This window comes from Octopus bimaculoides, chromosome 21 (genome assembly GCF_046866305.1).
Source record: "Octopus bimaculoides isolate indiv1 chromosome 21, ASM4686630v1, whole genome shotgun sequence".
Lineage (NCBI taxonomy): Eukaryota > Metazoa > Mollusca > Cephalopoda > Octopoda > Octopodidae > Octopus > Octopus bimaculoides.
This window is the reverse complement of record NC_142948.1, coordinates 31736436-31763588: the sequence shown is the minus strand read 5'-3', so window position 1 is coordinate 31763588 and position 27153 is coordinate 31736436. Positions and strand designations below refer to the sequence as shown.

Sequence of the window (27153 nt, the reverse complement as noted above, 5' to 3'; positions counted from 1 at the left end):
TTTGCCAGCCTGCTGTCTTACTCTGTATATATGTATATTGTTTTCAAATTTTGGTACAAGGCTAACAATTTCAGGGGAATGGACAAAATTACATCAGCCTCAATGCTCAACTGGTACTTATTTTATCAACCCCAAAAGGATGAAAAGCAAATTTAACCTTGGCAGGATTTGAACTCAGAACATGAAGATGGACAAACTGTCGTTAAGCATTTCACCCAGCATGCTAACAATTCTGCCAGCTTGCTGTCCTAGTTTGCATATATTAAAATGAATGAATCATTATCATATAAATGATAAAATAACATAAATCAAGAACAGAATCATTTCCTTGATAGGTTATTTATTATATAGATTTTACAGCGAAAATAATGTACATAAAATCCAGAATATACCATAATCATATTTACATATATGAATATGGTATATTGTTTATTACATATATGAATATGGTATATTGAAATACTTTTGCATGGTTTGTGCATTGATAACAGTTGCAATGATGGTTTATCAGAAAATATTTTTCAGCAATTTACCAACAATGTCAAATGAATGGTCAGCATTTTCTTCCCACTTCTGGAAATATGTTACATGAAATATAAATGAGAATTCTGAGTGAATGCTTCTATTAAAAAAAATTTGCATTGCTAAATTATCTCACCGATGAAGATATAGCTGTGAATGGCATCCCAACGATAGGCTGTGCCAGTCACATGATGAGGAATTTAATTTTGGGAAGTTGTTAACACATTGTTATATTTTCATAACTATGTAAATACATTTATGATCTTAACAGATACAAGTGGGGTGCTGAAAAGTTCCTGGTTTTGGGTAAAAGAAAATACAGAAGGATCAGTTAATTATGATTTTATTCAACATATTCCTGTCTCAGATTCACTCACTTATTGCAGTGGTCCTTCAGTTTTTCTTAGCCCTGTAAAAGAACTTGGAAGGTTGGGCCTCCAACCATGCCTTTTTGTGATACCTTGAAAGCCAGGAACTTTCCAGCACCCCCTCGTATGTATATATATATATGCACACACATAAATATATATATGAAAAAAACTTGCTATGCTGATAGTTATTTTCGTAAAGAATACTTAGGTATGTAGTTTCACGATTTTTTTAAAGAAAATTATTTTCCAAGACAATTGTAGCGTGGAAGGTGTTTATAAGCCATTTAAAATAACACACAAAAATCGTTAGATTCAATATCAATTATATGGCTTCTCTCCTGTATGTACATACTTGTGTCTCGTTAAGTTACCAGTGAGAGAGAATGATTTGCCACAGATATCACAGAGATATGGCTTCTCTCCTGTATGAGTACGTTTGTGTTTAATTACATGATGATTTTGAGTGAATGATTTGCCACAGATATCACAGTGATATGGCTTCTCTCCTGTATGAATGCGAATGTGAGTAATTAATTCACTATTTCGAGAGAATGCTTTATCACAGATATCACAGTCATATGGTTTCTCTCCTGTGTGAATGCGTACATGAGAAGTTAATTCACCATTTCTAGAAAATGATTTACCACAAATATCACATTCATACGGCTTCTCTCGTGTATGAATATGTCTGTGTTTAGTTAAGTCACAATTTCCAGAGAAAGATTTACCACAGATATCACAACAATAAGGTTTTTCCCCTGTATGAATGCGTATATGAGCAGTTAAGTTACTACTTTCAGAAAACGATTTATCACAGATATCACAGTGATATGGCCTTTCTCCAGTATGAATTCGTTTGTGTTTAGTTAAATTACAATTTTGTGAGAATGATTTACCACAGATATTACAGTGATATGGCTTCTCTCCTGTATGAATGCGTTTGTGTTTAGTTAAGACCCACATCTGAGAGAAGGATTTATCACAAATATTACAGTAATATGGTTTCTCTCCTGTATGGATCCGTTTGTGTTTAGTCAAGACCCCACTTTGAGTGAAGGATTTACCACAAATGTCACAGTTATATGGCTTTTCTCCTGTGTGAATACGTTTGTGAGTAGTTAGGTTACCATTTTGAGAAAATGACTTTTTACAGATATCACAGTGGTATAATGTTTTTCCTATCTCTTTGAATGTCTCATCAGGAAAATCAATCGTTTTAGATTCTGTTTTATACTTCACCTTCTCATTTATTTCATTTGCCATAATTTTTCTTCTCTCACCACATTATACAGATGATATTCCCTTTTACTTATTTTATATTTTTTGTTCCTAAAAAATATTCTTACGGCTATGTTTCCATTGTCTATGATCCTTGTTCATACCTGAAGGTGTAAGTTTGTCCAAAGGATGTAAAATCATCTTGTATATATTCCAGACAATGAAGCTGAAACACCTTGTAAATAATCTCACTTGAGAGGAAAATATTTCACAGTAACTCTACTCCTGATTTATATAAGCAGGGTTATATCTCTTCTGCATAATCTCCCTTTTGTGTTCCAAAGATGATAAATATTGATAATGCATCTCAAAAGTGATTTTTATGCCAATGACATTTGAGATTCTGAAATAAAAGTGAAATAATAAAGATATAGAGAATACTTAAAAAGTAGGAATTTAATAGTAGAAACTTTACTACATTTCTATACTGACAGACTTGAGAAAAACTGTTACAACTGAATTTTAGTTTTCTTAATTTACTAAAATTATATCAATCAAACTTGTGTGATATTTACGTATTCACAGACAGCATCTTCAGATTGAGCAAGATTATAAATGTCAAATAACAGAATGGTACATAATAATATTCTTTCCTCGAGATTTGTTATTATCCAGTCGTTGGCTGGCTCTAAAACAATCCTCACTGAGCAGATAAACAATCAACGGTATTCCAGCCATGATCAACCATACTCCTTTCAAGCACTACACACCTCTGATTATATTATTCAATATACGCCTCGAATTCATGATGAGAGAGTCAAGTTTCACGAAAACTTGGTTGTATTTTCTAGCAAGTCTGAGCTCCCCGAGTAGTTTATTATTACTTTAAAATTAACGTTTATGAAATGTTGTAGCTTCCTTATGTGCAGCTACTTAAGGGACACGTAGAGGTAAGGTGTGAAAGTGAAATATACTTCCCTAAAGAGGAAAATATTATAAGTAAAAGGAGAGTATTGTTTGTAAAGAATTAAAAGTTTTGAATGGTACAACAATGCACTATAATACAAAAAAATGGACTATATACCTGTTGTAATTTAATTATCTATAGTCCGATGATATTTCGGAATACAATTCCTTCTTCAGATATACTTAGATTGAGTCGTTGCAAACAGATTGCATGGAATGAAGTAAGCAATATAGACCTTCGAGTAATCATCGTACTTTGGATCTTTTCTGTTTAATTCACTGAGCCATTTTAAAAACAAAATCTACACAGATGTAGTTTTGATTGCTAATTACGAAAAACCTCGTTCTTTTCATACCTATAGGTTTGATCAAATAAGTACCAGCCTAGTAATGATGTGACCTCGTGTAAATGTTTGAAATTTCGTTTATATACTCAGGTAAAATTCGACCAAATGTTTACAGTCGACACAGCCTTTCGATCCATGGTTTTCAAAAATAACAGATCATAATTCCAGTTTGATAGTAGATCCTGTATGTAAACATCAACATGACGAGATACCTTTCGCCTAATGTTATTTACATGTTTCACTTTCGTTTAATTACTCTATCCTCGAACAGAAACATAATTCTGATTTACACAATTACAACCTTAAAGCAAATCTTCATCAACTTACCGAGTTGAGATGTAAACAGTGAACTAGAACTAGTTTAGTGTTTTACCTTTTTACCAAACCATCTCCTCGCTAAATTGAGATTTTCAGAGGTTTTAACAACTTTACACTTTGATATCAAGGTTTAAAGAATTTCAGATTTATTTCTTGTCAGGATGAAACAGTAAAGCTGGTATTATATCTTCAGCCTCAGTTTCGCTGACGAAATAATATGTGTGTATATGTAAAATACTAATTATCTCAAACAGTGCCCCACGACTGTTTTTTTTTGCATCAATTTCATGAAATACAATTTTTTCACGGACCAGGAGATCACGCAGAAAATAAAACACAATAACGTGCAAAATAGGCATATCTAAACAAATGGGCTTCTCCCGATTTTGTTTCCTCATAACTTTCAGAAAAAATTATATTTATATTTATATTTTTTAATGAAATTTTCTACAAATACTTTTCAGATGATGTAGAATACAATTATATCGGAATTTAATATGAAAAATAGAAAAAAAGGTGGACGCGCACAAATGTTTTCCACAATTTCAAGTTTCGTTTCATAGATATATAATGTTAGTGAGTATGTATGTGTGCGCGCCCACAAACTATTTTTTACACATTAAATTCCGATATAATCGTATTCTGCACCACCTGAAGCGTATATGTAGAAAATTTAATTAAAAAACATCCATTTTTCTGAAAATTATGAGGCAACAAAGTCGGGGATGGGAGCACAATTCTGTAGGTATGCCGCATAATATATAATATAATTATTGCTTATATAATTCAGTTCGCCACCTTACATTGCAATGTAATAATAGTAGAATTAAAGTGCAAAACATACAAGGTCTTAATTACTTGATATTGAGATGGTACGTCTGTAACAAGAAGGGCCCCTCAAACCAAAGAAATTAAACTATTGAAATCAAATCCTCAATACCGAAAATGCTTGTATTTGTTTTGCCAGTGGTCAAAACAATACTGTAACAGTTAGGGACTTAACCTCATTTAGAGATACCCCAGCAGTAGTTTAAAGTTGAGTATGAAGTGAGCACTCCAACTAAACGTGTCAAGATTCTTGGAAACTAGCTTAACTTGTCTACATTGGTTCCTGAGAAAGTCGCCTGATTAAACTAACAAAGCTTCTGTGGACTTGGTGTCACATCATTCTACTTCCATCAATCAAGACAAATTGAAATATACAGTTAGATTTTTAAAAAGATATATCCTGAGATATTACTATATTGACTAACTAGGTCATTAATGTTGTTCTTTTAATATTGTACTTATGAGGTTGTGTGGGAGAATCTTTAAGGGCATGGGAGAGGAGAATATAATGAGGGGGTGCTGAAAAGTTCCTGGCCTTGGGTAAAAGAAAACACAGGAGGATTAGTTGATTATGATGTGATTCAACATATTCCCCTTTCAGATTCACACATCTGTTGCAACACTCCTTCAGTTTTTCTAAGCCTTGTAAAAGAACTTGAAAGGTTGGACCTCCAACTAGGCCTTTTGTGATACCCTTAAAACCAAGAACTCTTTAGCACCCCCTCATATTTCATGTTATAATGACAATAAAAATAGCTGAATCATCAAGAGATTCTGATAATTTTATAACTCCTAAGTTCTGGGTTCAAACCTCACAGGAGACATCTTTACCTTTCACTCTACCAAGGTCAGTAAGTATCAGTCATGTACTGGGGTCGAATTAATATACTTAAAATGAAAGAAGCAGGCCTCACATTTTGACTGTACTCAGGACTAGAAAATATATTTCCTTAAGTTGGAATAATATAGTTCTTGCTTTACAGACTGGATTGTTATAGCTGCAACATCTTTTATAATACACATTCTCAATCAGGACTGCTAACTTGTTAAACAATATCAAAAACAACTCAGCCATGTCTCTTATATAGTTATGGTTTTTCATTTTGGTACAAGGCCTGAGATTAGTAATATAAAAACCTACATTTCCAACACTAGTCTGAACAGCTCAAACTGATAAAAACAATTGTTTCACTCTCTCTAATTTTGGACGTGTAATTAAACGCTCAAGGTTTCCACAAATACTAGGCATCACATTATCTAATCTTTCTTGACAATTCCACACATAGCTAAAACTTTTATTTCAAAGTCAGACAATAGTGAACCTCTAAGTAGTTGCTGACCTTTTACTATGTTGAAATTAGACTTCCAATGAATAGTCTGCTGCACAAAAAACAAGAGTGCATCCAACTGGTTGGGAAATACTCAGCAACAACTACAACAATTGGTTTACAGCTAAGCTGTCTTTTTATCTCTTCCTATTCTACCAATACTATATTGCCTCTGTTCTAATGATCACAATATATTACTGACACTTATTCCCCATACACACAATGAGAATGGAAGGCCAAGCTGATTCTGGTAGGACAATATTCTATAAAGTTTTTAATCATTCACAGCAAGAGATACCTAGTCAGACACAGATCAATGATATCATATCATATTGTAAAATTAGACATGTATGTCAGTAATACATCAGTGAATGTATTACTGTATTTATATATTTGGGTCCCATAGCCTATATTTTGATTCATGATGTGCATCATAGTTGGTTTTGTATCGTCTATAAAAATTAAGATAGTTTTCTTTCATTAGTTGAGGTTTGTTTAAACATTAGCTTTGTTTTCTGTGGTAAATCTAATTTTTGCTTCCCTCCTTGCTAAATATACTAGGTATCTAACTTCTCTTTCAGTTGTTTGATATTATTCCTTGCTCCTCTCTTTCTTCCATTCTTTCCCAAGCCTGTCTTCACTTACTATAGCTTTGTCTATTATACAACGCCAACGCTATATCAGCTTCTGCTTGACCATCTATAGATTTGAGATTTGGTCAACGGCACACATCAGGATGTCATGTAAAAATTCCCAGCAGGTCTTTTTCTCCTTCTCATACACATTACTTATACTTCTCTGAATCGAGATCTAGTTCTTACTCTAAATAAATCACTAGAATATGTTGAGTGATGTTCTTCATTGTAGAAGGTTTTAGTATCCACAAACATCCATCTAATTTTATGGTAAGGTGATCGGGGAATTGGCCAGTTTCCTCAAGTTAGTATTGCAAAACTTTAAGTCAACTGAACCATAGAACCCCAAGAAACTTAATCACTCTTGATTATATTTCTATAGTCATAACCTCCTTGGTCATTGGGAGAGCCATCATGGTGTTGCTAAACATTTCCATTAAAGTTGCAAAGCATGATTATGTGGTTATTGTCATCTATTATTGTGCTGTCTATAAGAAAGCCTTCTAGGAAGGTTTTTTTCCTCTTGTTCATCTATCAGTTCTGACTGTGGTGCATATGTGAAAATTACTATTGCTTATGACTGGTCTAAACCCAATAACTCTGAATGCATCAATTACTTTATCTACCTGTCTCTCTCTACCAACAATATATCTATGCTACAGTGATGTTACCCAGCCAGAATAATATGCATCTGTGTTTCTTCCTAACAAGAAGATTGACTGAAATTCATCTCCACTTTACCTCTTGTGTCTAGCATACATCAACTCACCACAGCACAAGAATCTCTACAATATTTCCAGACTGACTCTTAATTGTGCCAAAACTGATGATGTCAACCCCTAAAAATTTGCTTCTGAAAAGAAGAAGGGAGATTCTGAGGGTGCTTGAGTTGTTTCATGTCTATTTTCTATCTCTGAAAGGAAGAGAGATGGTGCAACCTTTTGATAAGAGTTGAGGAAATTTCACACATTGCCAGATGTTCACACCAAGCCACCATCCACTTTGCATTTATACACAACCAACTAAAACATAAAGAATCATGCTTCAAAAAAAAAATTATATAAAACTTAGCAATAGCAGAAACAGCTTTAATGGGATACACACACAGATAATCACACTATAATGTATACAAATGGATGCATATAACATCCAGGTTATATATAAGATAGAGTATTATTATGTTAAGATGAAATATTTTCTTTTATAGTTATATCTTTCTTCCATTTCATAATAGTGTTAGGAGTTTGTTATCACACAGTTATATCTCCTTCCTTGTATGAACAATTTACCACAGATATCAGTTATATGGCTTTTCTCTTTAGACAATGCATTTATGTCTACTGAAGCTACCTGCCTGAGAGAATGATTTACCACAGATATGACAGTAATATGGCTTCTCTCCTGTATGAATACGTTTGTGTTCAGTTAAAACTCCACTTCGAGAGAAAGACTTACCACAGATATTACAGTGATATGGCTTCTCTCCAGTATGAATCCGCTTGTGTTTAGTTAAGTCATCATTTCCAGAGAATGATTTACCACAGATATCACAGTGATAAGGCTTCTCTCCTGTATGAATGCGTTTGTGTTTAGTTAAAACCCCACTTTGAGAGAATGATCTATCACAAATATTACATTGATATGGTTTCTCACCAGTATGAATGCGTTTGTGTTCGGTTACATCACCACTTTGAGAGAATGATTTGCCACAGATATCACAGGGATATGGTTTCTCTCCTGTATGAATTCGTATGTGTCTAGTTAAGTCGCTTGTTTTAGCAAATGATTTACTACAAATATTACAAAGATAAGGCTTTTCTCCAGTATGAATGCGTTTATGTATAGTCAATTGGCTACTTACAGACAAGGATTTACCACAGATATCACAGTGATATGGCTTCTCTCCTGTATGAATACGTTTGTGTTTGGTTAAGTCGCTATTTCCAGAGAATGATTTACCACAAAAATCACAGTGATATCGTTTTTCACCTGTATGAATACGTTTGTGAGAAGTGAGGTTACCTTTTTGAGAGAATGACTTTTTACAGATTATACAGTGGTATAATGTTTTTCCTATACCTTTCAGTCTCTCATCAGAAAAATCAATCTTTTTAGACTCTACTTTAACCTCATTCTCATCTAAATCATTTTCCATAATTTTTCTTTTCTCACCATAATATTTGACTACACTCGTTTCTGTTTTGTCTTTTATTCTTAACAAATATTTCTGTTGCTATATATTCCCATGTACTGTTATAAATTTGATGAATTATCATAAATTATAAGTTAAATGGAGAATACTAAATCCTTTTGTACACATTCCAGACAATGAAATAGTGAAATTTTGCTATTAATTTCAGTTCATATGAAATATTTCACGGTAATTCTATGAGATTTATATAAACAGGGTTATATCTGTTCTGTATAATATTTTCCTTTCGTTTCTGGAAGACATAAATATTATTGATGACGCACGTGATGTTGAAACTCTTTCATGCCAATGTCATGGGATATTCTGAAACAAGAGAGAAACAACACAAGATGTAGGCAATACTTGAAAAGAAGAGATTCAATAGAGGAAATTCTACAATTTTATAATGAGAAAATATAGATGTAACCTTCAACTGAACAATCGAATTTCAGTTTTTAATCATTAAATTACATTATACAACCTTTAGTGGAGCTCATAATTTGCAGATTACAAATAATCGTTGAAATTGTTTGAAATTCTGTTAAAAGACACAACAGTGGATACTAAATTTCTTCTCTTTTCAAAAACGTCATTTGTCACTGCTCTGATGCTGTTCTTGTACTTTAGCCCAATCTTGACTGAGTGGAACTACAACCAACGTCATTCTAGCCAAGACCATTTCTTCCATCTGTCAGACAGTGTATATCTATGAATATATTATTCTATATATATCTCCCTTTTCAAAACGGCAAAGCATAGATTAAAGGGAATATGGCAGCTATTTCTAGCAGATAAACAACTACATAGGTGGTTTGCTAGTGATTAGTTCTATGACAGCCCCGACTGAGCAAACCTATGATCAAAAGCTGGTTGTTTTTCAAAGGTACTACGAATATTATGACATCAAACAAAAAGAAACGTTGATGAATAAAGAAAAGACAAGTGAATGAAAAAGCATTAACAAAAAAAGTCTACAAATGGCAGTTGAATTGATAGAAAAATGCCTTCATCTTATATAACCTTACAATTTCTTTACATGTAATCATTGTAGGCAGAAGTAATGCTAAAGGTATACCTGTCTGGTAAGACAGTTGCTCCCTAACCACATGGTTCGAGGAGTAGTCCCACTGTGTGGCACTTTGGGCAAGAAACCGATAAAAAGTATCAGGCTTCAAAAATAAATAAGTACTAGAATCGATTCATTCGACAAAATGTTTTCTAAGGTGGTGCCCCAGTGTGGCCAAAGTCTAATGATTGAAACAAGTAAAAGATAAAAGATTTAACAATTCTATTTTCCTGCTCCAATAATGACACAATTTCTTATATTTATTTACAATGCGAGTTATTCTTTGGGAATTACGAAGATTATAGACACACTTAAGACTATTTATATTATACATTTAAGACTTTACATTCATAAAAAATGTTACGAGCCTAGACATTACAATATAACAAATAAACATTTGAGTTCGATCGTTTTATCTTACGCTTAAATCTCATTAGATGTCTCAGCACAAGCATTGCTGTGTTTTCACTCCTATACAATTACTGTATCCTCGAATAGAGACCATGATTCTATAATTTACATCAATTATTTCGAGTTTGAAGCAAATTTTTGAAATCTTACTGTTTTCGGATGTAAACAGTGAATCAATGTTTTTCGTTTTTTAACAGACAACGTATGAAGTGACTTCGTTGTTAGGAAAAGGGTTTTCATCATCAATGCTCACGCAGCTTCTTCTGTATTCCATTACAAATTTGCATCCTGTCAGGATGAAGCAGTGAAGCTGACTTTTTGTTATTGGCCACAGTTTCGATACGTAATATTTGCTTCATATTGGAGCATTACAATCACTCCGCGCGTGCGGTCGTATGTGTGAGAGAGAGAGAGAGAGAGTGTGTGTGTGTATGCACTCCTTGTTTCCCAACAAGGAAACATTCCTCATAGTTGAACTTTTTTTTCACGAGACTAAAGAGAAAAAAATGATAGTGACACTTATTTAGAACTATCACATAGTGTTAAGTCAAGAGGATACAACTATCTCCATGTGCCTATACACACATACGTATGTATGAATGTATGTACGTACGTAGGTGTGAGTGTGTGCTGTGCATATATATACATATATATATATATATATATATATATATATATATATATATATATATATATATATATATATATACAAGAACACAGTGGGGTTCAAAATTCACAGCAGCTGTTTCAGCAGCATTATATTGATACATTCTTAGATAATATCATGGCAAAAACATGTCCGACGACGTCCTCGGGGAGGCTCTGGGATTCGATGGGAACCAGCTAGTTAACCTGTTCGGAAGGACATTCGGACCGACGTATCTGGATAACTTCCAGAAATCCTTGGCTTGGCTGTACTATCGATCGGCCTTACCAGTTCGAAAGAGTCACGGGTTTGACCCCATCCCCACATGCCATTCAGTAACAACTGTACACCTAAAACATAGATAGAACAACCATTTTTCGCTGCTTCCCTTGTTGAAGACCCTTTGCAGAATTCATAAAGCATGCAGTGTTTGATCTGGGTCTGATCCAAACTCATTTTAACTCAGGTTAAAAAGCAATACATATTAAGCAACTATGGTATAAAAGTAACCAGCAAAGAAAGAAGAAAAAACACGAGAATGAAAATTAATGCTTATTTTACCATAAATATTGGAAAAGTAACCACAGTGATTATGTCTGATATGTGACTGGAATTTCTTTACCAACCCAATACATGTACAGGGTTTGGACAAAATAATGGAAACACCTTAAAATTTCAAACAAATTTATTTTAATATGGGGTAGGACCGCCTTTGGCAGTAAATACAGCTTGAATTCTATGAGGTATGGACTCATACAAAGTTTGAATCGTTTCCAAAGGAATTTTAATCCATTCTTCAGCTAAAACAGTCTCCAGTTCTTGTAGTGATGATGGTGGAGGATATCGATTCCTTACTTGTTTTTCTAAAATGCACCATAAATATTCAATAATATTGAGATCTCAGGACTGTGGTGGCCAGATAAGATGTTCAACTTCACTAGAGTGTTCCTCATGCCAATCAGTAACAGCTTTAGTTGTGTGAATTGGTGCATTATCATCCTGAAAGATTATGTTGCCCTCCAGAAACAGTTCCACAACCATAGGATGAATTTGATCAGATAAAATGCTTAAAGACTCGACTATTAATTCTGCCATGAAGGGAAACCATTGGGCCGGCGGATTTCCAAGATATAGCCTCCCAGATCATCACAGATCCTCCTCCACGTTTAACAGTTGGAAGAAGGCAGTCTGGGTCAAATGCTTCTTTTGGCTTTCTCCACACGTATACTCAGCCAGTGGTGGGAAATAAGGTAAAGGATGACTAGTCTGAGAAAATAACATTCTTCCACTGTTCTAGGGACCAATTCTGTAGGTTTTTGCTCCACTCCAAATGCTTTGCAACGTTTGTTTTTTAAAAGTAGTGGTTTTCTGATTACATTTCAGAAAATGTACTAGAAAAGCTCACAGATAACTTTGAAGGTAAACATACTCGTTAGATCCAAAAATAACAACTTTTCTACATCCTCTAAAAAGATTCCTGAAGCTGTAGCACAGGCAATAAAATCCATGGAGTCAAATAGTATGACGGACGCAGTTGATGAATCAACTTGATTGGGTTAATAACCTGGTAGTTATGAAGAAACAAGATATAAGACTACACAAATATATCGATGCAATAGATTTTAACAAATCTGTTACGTACACACTATTGTCCACCTACAACTGAGAAGGCGACTGTCAAATTACTATTTGTTAAGTATTACACAGGCTTTTACCAAATAAATCTGTCCGAAGAGTGTAGTTGTTGTTGTTGGCACTCCGTCGCTTACGACGTCGAGGGGTTCCAGTTGATCCGATCAACGGAACAGCCTGATCGTGAAATTAACGTGCAAGTGGCTGAGCACTCCACAGACACGTGTACCCTTAACGTAGTTCTCGGGGAGATTCAGCGTGACACAGTGTGACAAGGCTGACCCTTTGAATTACAGGTACAACAGAAACAGGAAGAAAGAGTGGTAGTGAAAGAGTACAGCAGCGTCCGCCACCATCCCCTGCCGGAGCCTCGTAGAGCTGTAGGTGTTTTCGCTCAATAAACACTCACAACGCCCGGTCTGGGAACCGAAACCGCGAGTCCGCTGCCCTAACCACTGGACCATTGCGCCTCCACTTGAAGAGGGTAGTAAACTAATTACAATCCACAATCCTTTCTCATATAGGAAGAAGGGCTGGAATTGGTTGACAGGGTTTGTCAATTACTCAATTACATTGGCCCTGGTATTTTGACTGGCACTTTGTTTTATTGACTCCGAAAGTATGAAAGGCAATGAATTTGAACCCAGAATGTAAAGCTGACAATTCTATTAGTTTATCACCTTAACCATATTCCATTAAAAAATTTTCAAAATATTTACAAAAAAAAAAAAAGTCTGAAATTGAATCCTTAGAAAACAGTGTTGCTGAGTCTAATGAGGTCCCTGATCCTGGAAATTTTGTAACACAAAAAATGCGAGTCAATAACCTCTAAACCACCAGCTTGCTACTGAAACATCACATCGAACAGAACTAGTGAGTGAAACATTACTTTACCTGCCTCTAAACAGACACGCAACAGAACTGGCGAGTCAACAAATATTAATCCATCAGTTATGAAAACAGCAACACAGTGAAAGAATTAATCATAAGCCATTGTTTTCTAAACCGTGCAATGGAGCGGATATACTGTAAAAAGGGATGTAATGAGAGTTACTTTTCCTTACGCATGTTCGGACGTCACTTTTTTTTTCTTTTTTTTTTAAGTTGGTATGGATCTTCTAAGGATTGACAGAGAACATGTTTAATTATGACAAGCTGTTTTAAAATAATTTAACCTTGATCATCATTTTCACATCAGTAATGTGAAAAGGGACTAATATTTAAGAATTTTTTTTTTCTGTAGTATATGTACATGTGCATGGAGGCGCAATGGCCCAGACCGGGCGTTGTGAGTGTTTATTGAGCAAAAACACCTAAAGCTTCACGAGGCTCCGGCAGGGGATGGTGGCGAACCCTGTTGTACTCTTTCGCCACAACTTTCTCTCACTCTTACTTCCTGTTTCTGTTGTGCCTGTAATTCAAAGGGTCAGCCTTGTCACACTGTGTCACGCTGAATCTCCTCGAGAACTACGTTAAGGGTACACGTGTCTGTGGAGTGCTCAGCCACTTGCACGTTAATTTCACGAGCAGGCTGTTCCATTGATCGGATCAACTGGAACTCACGACGTCGTAAGCGACGGAGTGCCAACAACAAGTACATGTGCAACAAGCATATTATGTGCTTGTCTTGAGATCAAACTAGTGTGATTCTTGATAATCAGGCTTGCCAGTTTAGATAATTTCTTTCTAGCACATAATGGTTAATGAAATCAGTAAGCAAAACATCTATAAATCTAGTTAATTTCTAAAGTAATCCAGAAAATTTTAGCCAATTTTTCATTGTTCATATTTTTAAACAACCTAATCGCAGTCTCTGGTAAAATGACTGGCAAATTTAAGGGCTCACTACATTTTCCAATTTCGGAATGGCTATAATTGGTGTCAGTTACATTGTAGAAGAGCTATTTTAGTAATCTAATGCACACATGCTATCATATTGTTTTATTTTTATTTTTAAGGTCTCAGTATTTCTACTGCACCACTGACACCATCATCATCAGCATAATCTAACATACGTTTTTTACACGCTTGCATGATTCAGATGGACTTTGTTGAGCCAGTTTTTCTATGACCAGACACCCTTCTTGTTACCAACCCTCATCTTCTCCCAAGCAAGATATCATTCCCCATAGCCAGACATATTTGTTGTAGAAGACTGGAATACTTGTATGGTGATGATGGTTGTCAAAGACCATCTTCTGATGTGATGACAAGGCCACACATAAAATTATAAAGGCCTTACCAACAGAATCATTCACTCAATAAACTTTATCCCAGAAAATACATAAGATAGATAAATGAATAAATATGAGATAAAGAAGATATATATATAAGCTATCATACATGTGCCCTATCATAGCATGATGGGATATTTTCTTTATGGTTTGTATATTTACTTTTAGCTTACTTGCACTGTGACATTAATGATTGATGGGAACATATTTCTCAAAGATTCACCCACAATATCAAATACATCAAAAGTATATTTTCTTCCTTTTGGAATTATGTTAGACGGAATATATATTATATCAATAATAATAATAATAATAATAAAACACTTTCAATACAGTAAACATAAGAGCACCACAGCAAACCACAGCACATACCCAAGGCGCACAGAGCTGCGCTCGGTAGTGAAGTGAAAGCACGTTATAAAAATAAAACTACTGAACAATAATAATAATAATAATAATAATAATAATAATAACAATAAAAAAAAAAATAATAAAAATAGTCAAGACGAAGAGTGCAATTCGATTGAATAGATATTTTATTCGTTACTCTCGTTCATATGGATTTATGCAACAATCAACAAAGATAAAATACAAACAAGACATCTTACATCTTTAACAGTATTACAAGGGCGTGCTGAAAAGTTTTTGGCTTTAAGTAAAAGAAAATACAAGAGGATCAGTTAATTATGATTTTATTCAACATATTCTCCTCTCATATTCACACACTTATTGCAGCAATCCTTCAGTTTTTCTAAGCCCTGTAAAAGAACTTGGAAGGCTGTGCCTCCAACCAGGCCTTTCACAATACTTTTAAAGCCAGAAACTTTACAGCACCTCCTTGTAGAGATTAGTAAGTATATTTTGCTTGTTCTGCTTCTCAAATAACTGGCTAGATTACAAGATTACTAGATAACTATGTCATTATCATTTAATACACAAATTACACCTTTATTTCTTATTCACTGTATAATAATCTCCAATATCTAGAATTTAACTTCAAATTTTATTAAATTAGATAACTTCAATGTAAAAGATTTAATGAATAAGAGTTGGGTGAATGTGAAACTTTTACTAGACATTGATCAACTTTGGGAATTCTAGAGATAGAGATGCTGATGGGGTTAGCACATATTTAATTAGATATTCTTATTTCTTTATTGCCCACAAGGGGCTAAACATAGAGGGGACAAACAAGGACAGACAAATGGATTAAGTTGATTACATCGACCCCAGTGTGTAACTAGTACTTATTTTATCGACCCTGAAAGGATGAAAGGCAAAGTTGACTTCGGCGGAATTTGAACTCAGAATATAACGGCAGACGAAATACTGCAAAGCATTTTGCCTAGCACGCTAACGTTTCTGCCAGCTCGCCACCTTAATTAGATATTCTACATATAAAATGATATGAGAGTAATTTAAGTGGAAACCAGCTTTATTTAAATTTCAAGTTATGAATTTCCACAAAGTGTGGTGAGATCAGAACTGTAAACACTGGACTTCACAGATGAGATGATAAAAGATTGAACAAAACAAAGTGGTATCTTGTTGAGAGAAATGTTCAATCAATATCCCTTTAGCATTTAAACTGACCATGTCCGGCCCAAATATTCAGATTGTTTTATGGTGAAACTGACCAGATCTGGCCTCTCTCACTCCTATTCTACAATGTCATACTAAAAATAAACAATCACATCATTGAAATCTCAAAGCTATGAGATAATGTATGATTAATTTAAAACAATTTGAATAAATAAATATGACATTTGACAGAATAATATGAATGCTAAAGGGATGTACTATAACGCAGAATGGAGATTTAACTATTTATTATGATGATGATGCTGACAACAATGATTACAACATATTATATCACTCATTTAGAATTTATATTAAGTTTAAGGTTTCAAAGATGCTTGTAAATTAACATTCAGCTTAATCGCCAAGTCATAAATTATTTTATAAATGAAAAATATATATAAAATCTGACAGTATCATCCATTTCATAGAATTTCAAACAGAATATGCATAAGATACATGGAAGAACATATATCAGACCGAGTGTGTGTGTGTGTCCCCTAGTTATTGTATGTCGGAACTCCTGTCTTTAAATGGTTTGTGTATTTGCTCCTCACATAATAACTGTACAATGATGTAATTCATAATTTATGATAATAATATGTAAATATATTTTTGAGCATTTATACAAAATGTCAAATACGTCATAGAATGTGTAATGGAAAATGTATGAGTATTCAGAAAGCATCCAAAGTTTCCTCACCACTGCAGAGAGAGTCGTTGTCATACAAAATATAATGTTGAGAAGTTTTTATCACATCATTATATAATTTTGTTATGTAAATTTAATTATGGTTATACAAGATAGGAATGAATAAATATCTAGTTCAGAGACTTTTTGAGAGAATGAATCACAGCTGTCAATTATACGGTTTTTCTCCTAAAGAAATGCACTTGTGCCTACTTAAACTACCTGTCTGAGAGAATGATTTACCACAGATATTGCAGTGATATGGTTTCTCTCCTGTATGAATGCGTTTATGAGTAGTTAACTGACCTGTTACAGAGAATGATTTACCACAGATATCACAATGATAAGGCTTCTCTCCTGTGTGAATGAAATTATGAGTAGTTAGGTGACTTTTTTGAGAAAAAGATCTGTCACAGATATCACAGTGATATGGTTTTTCTCTTGAATGGATACGTCTGTGTTTTGTCAAGTTACCACTTATAGAGAAAGACTTACTACAAATATCACAATGATAAGGCTTTTCTCCTGTATGAATGCGTTTATGTATAGTTAAATCACTTGCTTTAGCAAATGATTTACCACAAATATCACAGTGATATGGCTTCTCCCCTGTATGAATGCGTCTGTGTGTAGTTAAGTCACCACATCCAGAGAATGATTTACCACAGATATCACAGTGATATGGCTTCTCTCCTGTATGACTGCGTCTGTGTACAGTTAAGTCACTTGTTTTAGAGAATGATATGCCACATATATCACAATGATAGGGCTTCTCTCCTGTATGAATACGCTTATGAAATGTTAAGTTACCTGTTGCTGAGAACGATTTACCACAAATGTCACAGTGATATGGCTTTTCTCCTGTATGAATACGGTTGTGAGTAGTTAAGTGACTTCTTGTAGAGAATGATCTACCACAGACATCACAGTGATATGGTTTCTCCCCTGTATGAATATGTCTGTGTTTAGTTAAGCTTGATCCTTGAGAGAATGATATACCACAAATATCACATCGATGTGGTTTCTCCCCTGTGTGAATGTATTTGTGAGTAGTTAAATGACCTTTTCGTGAGAAAGACTCACCACAGATATCACAGTGAAAAGGTTTTTCTCCTGTATGAATGCGTTTATGAATAATCAAGTGACTTCTTTGAGAGAATGACTTGTTACAGACATCACATTGGTAAGATGCCTTTGCTTTCTTTCTCAGCATCCCATCAGGAAAACAAATCATTTTAGGCTGTGTTTTACATTTAACCCGATTCTCATGTAATTCATTTTCCATAATTTTTCTTCTTTCACCACAATATATGGATATTTTTTTTCTCTTCGTTTTAATATTTTATTTCTAACAAATACTTCAGTGATGTATTTCCATTATTTGTGCAGTCTCTGCCAATATCTGAAGACGCTTGAAGTTTCATGAACATCTCCTCATTGAAGTTTGATTAAGAATTTAATTTATCTCACAGTAACTTGATCACAGAATCATATTGTGGGTTCATTCAGTATAACATTTTACAGTTTTTAATAGATAACAATAGAATTCATTGGTGCATCTTAAGTAAGAACTCCTTTATTGCAATATCACATGGTATTCTGAAATAATAAATAAATTTGTTTAAAATATAGAGGATACTTTAAAAAATATGGAAGTAATAAACAAAATCTTACTACATACATGGAGAGTTGGTAAGCTGTAGCTATTAACTTTAACAAGTAATGGAACTTCACTTTTTAATTTGTAACTAAAAGTGCATCATACAACCTTTTAAGAAGTTTACATGTTTGTAGATTACAGACATCTTCTAGGCATGGTTATATGGTAAGAAGTTTGCATCCTAACTACATGTTTCTGGGTTCAGTCCCACTGTGTGGCACCTTGGGCAAGTGTCTTCTACTATAGCCTCAGAATGACCAAGACCTTGTGAGTGGATTTGTTAGACGGAAACTGATAGAAGCCTATGATATGTGTGTGTTTGTGTGTCCCATCACCACTTAACAACTGGTGTTGGTGTGTTGACATCCCCCTGACTTAACAGATCAGCAAAAGAGACTGACATAATAAGTACTAGTCTGAATAAAAAATACTGGAGTCAATAAGTTTGACACAAAATTCTTCAAGGCATTGCCCTAGTGTGGCCGCAGTGTAATGACTGAAACAAGTAAAAGATAAAAGATTAGTGGCTAAAAAGATTCTTCCCAGTCCAGAAAGGTAATTCTTTGTTGACTTATTATTTTAGCACTCAAAACTCAGTTGCACTTTTCATTTGACAACGAATATTTCTACTCTTCTCTCTCCTATCATTTTACAACCACATGCAAGAGAAACTTGACAAGCTAACACAGCCTCAATATGCAAGAAATTGCAACTAAATCTTCAAAAAAGATTTCCCAGCATTGGATAATGCTGTCTAACATATCAGAAGAAAACAAGATGGTTATTGCTGGAATATTTAACTTAGTTCTTAACTTCAACAACAACACACAAAAAAGACACTTTAGTTTTAGTTACAAAAGAAATTTTGTAACCAAAACTAAAGGTGAAATAAGGACTCCTGATCTGAGGTATTCTTAAGTTGAGGATGAGCATTTAAAAAATTTTCAATAAAAGCCTTAAAAAACTAAATGACCCATTTGAAAATCTTTGGAAGTGACTCTAGTAGAATGTGATTAAAATTTCAAATCTTTAATTATGAAAATTCATAAATCAAGTTATGTTAGAAATATATGGCTGTGTGCTTAAGAAACATGTTTTGTAGCCACATGGTTCTGGCTTCACCCCATTGTATGGTACTTTGGACAAGTGCCTTCTACTATAGCCCTGAGCTGTGAAACAAAAACTATGTAGAATTCCAACATGTATTCTGTATTTTACTGTCTCCTTACCATGACATTGTGCGATAGTTATAAGTGAATGTTACTGCTCTTTGCTTCCAATCTTCCACGGAAACATGTCTGAGCATATTGGAATATTATCTTACTTGGAAACAGGTGAAGGTTGGCATCAGGAAGGGCATCCAGCCATACAAGATCTGTCTAATCCATATGAACATGGAAAAATGTGCGGGCGTGTGTGTCTGTACATATGTATGTATAAATCATGTGGACAATACTAGAATTACGTAAGGAAAAAAATCTGTCCAGAAATTAGTTAGTGAGGGCGACCAACAGAGAGCAGGTCAACCAGTTCGAAATACCGTCTCGACAGAACATCATAAAGGGACAGCTATGGAATTCATCAACGATACAGTTGTTCCGTCCACCACTCTCTTACTTTCGACCAACATCACTTGATCTATTGACTTACGGCTGCTAGAACGACAGGGAATAGATAAGTCTAATGCTATTTGCACTTTTACAAGAAAATATAACTCTCGTTATCTCGTATGCTTTCCCACTGATTCTATACACGCCTACACGTCGTGGTTTGACTTTAATTACATGTAATGGAGAAATAAACGTGTTATCTACAACTTCGGGCACTGTCTTCCTTTCATTGAATCAACATCATCTTCACCTTCTACATACACAACAACCATTACATTCTGGTAACCACTCCATTACATATTTAATGGTGGAGGCGCAATGGCCCAGTGGTTAGGGCAGCGGACTCGCGGTTTCGATTCCCAGACCGGGCGTTGTGAGTGTTTATTGAGCGAAAACACCTAAAGTTCCACGAGGCTCCGGCAGGGGATGGTGGCGAACCCTGCTGTACTCTTCCACCACAACTTTCTCTCGCTCTTACTTCCTGTTTCTGTTGTACCTGTAATTCAAAGGGTCAGCCTTGTCACACTGAATATCCCCGAGAACTACGTTAAGGGTACACGTGTCTGTGGAGTGCTCAGCCACTTGCACGTTAATTTCACCAGCAGGCTGTTCCGTTGATCGGATCAACCGGAACCCTCGAAGTCGTAAGCGACGGAGTGCCAACAACAACATATTTAATGAAACTATTTGACACAAACTAGTTTTCCGAATATGAACTGAGAGAACCATCAGTTCTTGTATGGATAATAATCTAACCATTTTGAATTTTAAAAAAAAAATCATTCTCGCTCCCATTGCAACATTCCTTCATTTTTTTTTTTTTTCCTTTTCCAAATTTTGTAGTTTTGACGTAATGTAAATGTTTAAATTGCGAATATACAAAACCTGATCATGAATCATTAACAAAGAAGACTTAAAATATTCAGATCGATAATATGAATTAAGGTAAGAAAAATATATTCATACAATAAGTCGATGACGATGTGAAGGACGTTTTAGCTGTTGCAGCGGACGGAACATTTAATCACAATAACATACACTTTAGACACATCAAGTTGGTTTCGATTACTTATAGCAGCATATTGTCCCGTGGATGAAGTCACGATCACTACATTCTTCTGTTTGCTTTCCAAAAGTAGCCCTCGGAAGTATCTCTCATTTGTTCAAAATTGTTACAGCTATATTTCTGTTTACACGCTCTTTCATGTAACCCCACTTTGTATCGAGCTCGATTTTTTCGTAAATCGTCAGCGGTTTAATACCGAAACGATTATTATCAAAATGTTTTAGAGGCATTTCGTCTGTATTTATATTTCTGAATTGAAATTCCGCTAACGTGGACCTTTCGGGGTCGATGAAATAAGTACCAATTAAGCACTGAGATCGATGCAATCAACAAGCACCTTTCCTCAAAATTTTAGGCCTTGTACCGATAGTAGAAAAGATTATCATCATAATTTATTTATATTATTTTCCATAAACTCCTTAATTACTGAGTATAATTGTGTAAGAAAAACGTAGGACATGAACATGTTTCCCAATGTTGTTTAGAGTTTTCACATCTAAGTTTATATAATTAGTACACGCCCCGAAGAAGCAGACATTTCAATTACTTACACATGCACAATAATACAACGTTAATGCAAATCTTGGCTAACTTACCATATTTAGATTGAAACAATGAATGCCTGTGTTCTGTTTTCACATAAAACAACGAAAAAAGATTAAAATAGAGTTTTTTTTTTTCAGGTTCCTCCTTTACGTGAAATGAAAGATAAATAAGACTATTGCAAGTCTTCCATATTCAGCGGTAATTTCGTAGTAAAGCAATAAAGATGACTAATGTTATTTAGCCGCAGTTTCGACACGAAATAACTGCGTTAATATATTAGCTTATTTCTAGCACACACACATTAATGTTTGTTTTTATGTTAAGTCATATGTAAAAAGAAACACTATTAAACCTTGGGAGAGGCATTATGCCGGTAAGAAACACACGCACTGGTTCGGTCCTTTATTTATAAACAGTATTTAGTTTTTTTTTGTTTTGTTTTGTTAAATCATTTCATTGCACTCTTGCAATCTCTTCAGTAACCCGTCTCTCCACAAGAATCTTCAACACCAAATAAAAAGAAACAATTTGACATTAAAGTGAAGGATTACTCAACACTTTTAGTACAGTACTCGTTTAATTAATAACTTTTACAAAGGAAAGGTTAACAGCGACGTCAGTTTCGGCTTCTTTTATCGTGCGTGTGTGAATGTGCATATGTAGGAATATCTTTTATCTTTTACCGTTTCATTCATTTGATTACGGCCATGCTGGTGCACCATCTTGAAGAGTTTTAGCCGAACAAATCGACCTCAGACTTATTCTATCGGTCTCTTTGCTGAGCCAAAAACATATGCCCACGACTGTCCTCTTATATAGTTTTAAGACAAAATGCTTGTCTTTTTTTTGTCAGGCAATAGTTTGGACAGTTTGACAAGCTTTGATGTCTACAGATTGCATCGAGCTCCTATATCTGCCTTGGCATGGTTTTTTTATGGTTGGATGCCCTTCCTAATGTCAACCACTTTATAGCATAGACATGGGTGCTTTTTTTGATGTCATCTACATTATTGAGGTTGCCATGTAACATTATGCCCTCGTAGATATTACATAAAAACTTATGATTGCTGAATCTGGTCCTGAAGTGATTCCTTGTGCACCCACATAATTTCCACACACCATCTGCCCTACAGGGATTCTTTGATATAAACTCTACCTGAAACACAAGTTTCTCACTGCACTGGTTATTTAGTGGGCATTTTATGTTACACCTGAATGAACAACCTCCCTCTGTTCTCATCATTCCATAAAGTCCTTGCTCTAAACATCTTGCTGAATACTTTATTCAGTCACTCAACACCATCAGGATGTCAATATCACCAGGTGTCCCTTATGAACCCAAAATTTTCCACTGAAACTAATTGTGGTGTGACAGGCCATTAGGATAATATCAATTTCTTTCCTAGTGAAGTCCAAGTCTACCTGAGCAAAAATAAGAGCCTTATCGAGCAGGACAAGTGAGACAGTGGAATAATACTTATTGATATCGACTTGTATAAATTTACATTTATCTTCATAGAATAATGGTCGAAACTAGTGGAAAAGCTTCTTAATATTAGTCCACAGGTGTAGTGGAATTTTAGAACAGAGGTAGCATACTATTCTACCTAAAATTACATATTCAACCTATATCTGAGCTAGCAGGGCATACGAGATGAATAGAAGGGTTGGCAACAGAATTAACTTTGCAGTCCTTTAAGTTAATATGTGGTGATCAATGTTCAAAAGGTTCAGTCTGGTCCTCTAGTCCACAGCCCCTAATTGACAGCTCTTCCAGTTGATTTCCATTAAAGTGAAATCTGGTACAATTTTATAATTTTTATGTAGCTGCTTTATGAGACTCCAATAAATATTCAGTGGTAAAATGTAAAGGCTGCCTGTTTTGTTTGCAGAAACTAAGATTCCAGTTGTATTGATTTAGTCTTCTAATAAAGTCGTTAATCTTCCTTAGATGTAGGTTTAGTGTGCTGAATTTCAGCTTAAATTTAACTTTTTAATCATCTTAAAGTCCTTTTCAAAATTCTCATCATTTTGATTACTTAGGTGGCAGTGGTGGTGGAGGTATTCCTTCAAGATCAAAATGCAAGAGAAATTAGGAAGGTTACAATTCTCAGGTCTGACATGGATTTTTAAAAATAAGTTTTCCATCTCACTTGGCTAATTAGCTCATTTGTAATGTATATTAGCAAATTCATATACACCTTTTTTTTTACCTGGTAATGCGATATCCACGAGCAACAAATTCAACCTTAATTTTTCCATTCTGAAGATTTCTATACTGTTAGCATTCACAAGTGCATGAACAAAACAGTTATAGAGCAGCACAACCCAAAAAGATCCTGGTACAGGAAGTTAGTAAACATCATGCTTGTACACAGCTTGCATAGACAACAAAAAGCAGTGTTATGCAAGGCATAGCCTTTATTTACCTTTTCCATTCCTTACAATCTTTGATACATAAAATTCAGAATATCAAAAAATCATACATATATCCATTGAAAGTGTTATAAAATGTTTACATGGTTTGTGTTCACCCAAAATCTATGGTCAATTATGAGAATACATTTCTCTAGCTATTCACCCATGATGTCAAATCAATTGTATCTTTCCTCCCTTCTGGAAATAGATTATATAGAATATATATGGATGTTCTTAAAGAATGCCTTTATTAAAAATATCATTGTATGTCTTAGTTCATTTTTGCACCTGATTTTCCATGATATCCTGGGTTTTGGACGGAGATTTATTGGGATAGTTGCCAAGCCTTACTTGTACTTTAAGAAAGAAATTTTTTTTTGGTATTTCATTTCAACTTTTCCTCAAAGACACAGAGTTACAGGATGTCTTGTATAGGGAAGAGCTAAACAGGACTCACCATATTTCTCTCAAATTGTATCAAGAAAAGACACACTGAATGTAAACATTTATATGTGCATGTGCAAACACACACACACACATAAACCAGCTTCCATCTACCAATTACACTCACAAGGCATTGGTCGTCCCAAGGCTGTAACAGAAGACACTTGCCCATGGTGCCACACAATGAGATAGAACCTGAATCCATGTGCTTCAAAGCAAAATTCATATTCACACAGCCACGGCTGTAGTTGTTATATAAAGTTGTTATGTAAAAATGAAATTTTTGGGAGTGAGGATTCATTAGACATAAATAAAATTATATAAAAAAAAATGCGTTCCTTGATATGACAGAAATTTTTTTTTTAGCAACACTGCATCTGTCCAATGTAATGCAAGTGTTTCAGAGACATCAAGCCATTTTGAATTATAAACAATTTGGTTGCTAAGGCGTTGTCAACATCATATCTCCATAAGTAATTATTGTCAGAGAATGAATATTGAGAGATACAGCTACTCTACAATATCAACAGATTATGAATAGATAAGTGACATTTTTTGAAAGAATGATATAATACATATATTACATGATTTTTCTTTTTCGTCAAGAGTGAATATACCCATCTAGTTCAGGGGTCAGCAAACTGGGGGTAAATTACAAGTGGTGTAAAAATGAAATTCTTGGGAGTGAGGATTCATTAGACATAAATAAAATTATATAAAAAAAATGTGTTCCTTGATATGACAGAAATTTTTTTTTTTAGCAACACTGCATCTGTCCAATGTAATGCAAGTGTTTCAGAGACATCAAGCCATTTTGAATTACAAACAATTTGGTTGCTAAGGCGTTGTCAACATCATATCTCCATAACCTGAAGTGAAAAAGTTTCTAGAAAATCCCTTTTGTTTCAAAATCAGGATATTTTATCACATTTGTTTCATACTTTTTATATTTATAATTCTATTCTCTCCATATAAATAGAGTCAATAAACCTTCTGAATCCAAAGAATCTATGATTTTCTTCTTTTCAAATCAAAGGGGTAACGTTGGCATAAAGAAAATATGTTTTGGGGTAATTGGTTAAAAAAAGTTCTTGTCAAATACTTCTTTGATAAAATGAACTATCACAGACGTTACACTCGTGTGGTTTCTCTTCTTTCACAGAATGATTTATCACAGATATCACAGCAATACAGTTACTCTCTTGTATGAATATGTCTGTGTTTAGTTAAGTAACTAATTTTAGAAAAGGATTTACCACAGATACTACAATGATATGGTTTTTCTGAACTGTGAATGTACCTATGTTTATTTAAGACACTTCCATCAGAGAATGATTTGCCACAGATATCACAGTCATATGGTTTCTCTCCTGTATGAATACGCTTGTGAACAGTCAATGAACTACTCTGAGAAAAAGATTTGCCACAGATATCACAGTGATATGGTTTTTCTCCAGTATGAACACGCTTGTGAGTAATTAAAGTACTTCCATGAGAGAATGATTTTCCACAGACATCACAGTGATATGGTTGTTCACCTGTATGAATACGCTTGTGTTTATAAAAGTTACCAGTTTCAGAGAAAGACTTACCACAGATATCACAGTTATATGGCTTTTCTCCAGTATGAATGCGCTTGTGTGTAGTTAAGCTACTACTTACGGAGAATGATTTTCCACAAATATCACAGTCATATGGTTTTTCTCCTGTATGAATACGTTTGTGAACAGTTAGATTACCTTTTTGAGTGAATAATATACCACATATATCACAGTAATAAGGTCTCTCTCCTGTGTGAATACGTTTGTGAGTAGTTAAGTGAGTTGTTTCGGAAAATGATTTACCACAAGTATCACAATGATATGGCTTCTCTCCTGTATGAATTCTTTTGTGAGTAGTCAAGTCATTACTTTGAGAAAATGATTTACCACAGATACCACAATGATATGGTTTTTCTCCTGTATGAATACGCATGTGAGTAGTTAGGTTACCCTTTTGAGTGAATGATATACCACAAATATCACAATCATATGGCTTCTTTCCTATGTGAATATCCCTGTGTCGAGAAAAGCAACTTTTTTGAGAGAAAGATTTACCACATATATCACAGTAATATGGCTTGACTCCTGAATGAATATGTTTGTGAGTAGTTAGGTTACTTTTCTGATTGAATGACTTTTTACAGATATCACAGTGGTATGATGTTTTTCCTATCTTACTGGAGAAGTTCATCTTCTTATACTGTCTTTTACAATTTACTTTCTTTTCAGATAATTGATTTTCCATAATTCTTTTTAACTTACAACATGAAGATATTCTCTTCTCTTTGATGTACGTTGTCTTCTCGACAAATATCTCTTCTGCTACACTCCCATCAGATGTTCCGTTTGTGATATCCGAAAAGAGTGCAAACTCATTTGCAATTTA

The 27153-nt window shown here is 34.4% G+C and overlaps 1 protein-coding gene across 1 annotated transcript; it reads right to left on the bottom strand.

Annotated features, from left to right (window-relative positions):
• Positions 1 to 334: 334 nt before the first annotated feature.
• Positions 335 to 27153, bottom strand: LOC106876938 (uncharacterized). Its single transcript, XM_089339492.1, has 5 exons — positions 26130 to 27153; positions 17296 to 18044; positions 7989 to 8571; positions 7151 to 7155; positions 335 to 2036 (listed from the first exon to the last, which is right to left on the bottom strand). The coding sequence occupies exons 1-5, from the start codon at positions 27010 to 27012 to the stop codon at positions 1212 to 1214; spliced, it is 3045 nt and encodes a 1014-aa protein (XP_089195618.1). The 5' UTR covers positions 27013 to 27153; the 3' UTR covers positions 335 to 1211.

Bases quoted from the DNA above. Each gene is read 5' to 3' on its own strand.
- LOC106876938 (XM_089339492.1), bottom strand. From the start codon at position 27,012: ATGGAAAATCAATTATCTGAAAAGAAAGTAAATTGTAAAAGACAGTAT. The intron at 18,045-26,129 runs GTTCATTGACTG...TCTCACGAAAAG, and splicing joins CAAATCTTTTTCTCAGAGTA to GTCATTTAACTACTCACAAA. The intron at 8,572-17,295 runs GTAACAGGTCAG...ATCTGTAAAAAG, and splicing joins TCTGTGGTAAATCATTCTCT to TCATTCTCTCAAAAAGGTAA.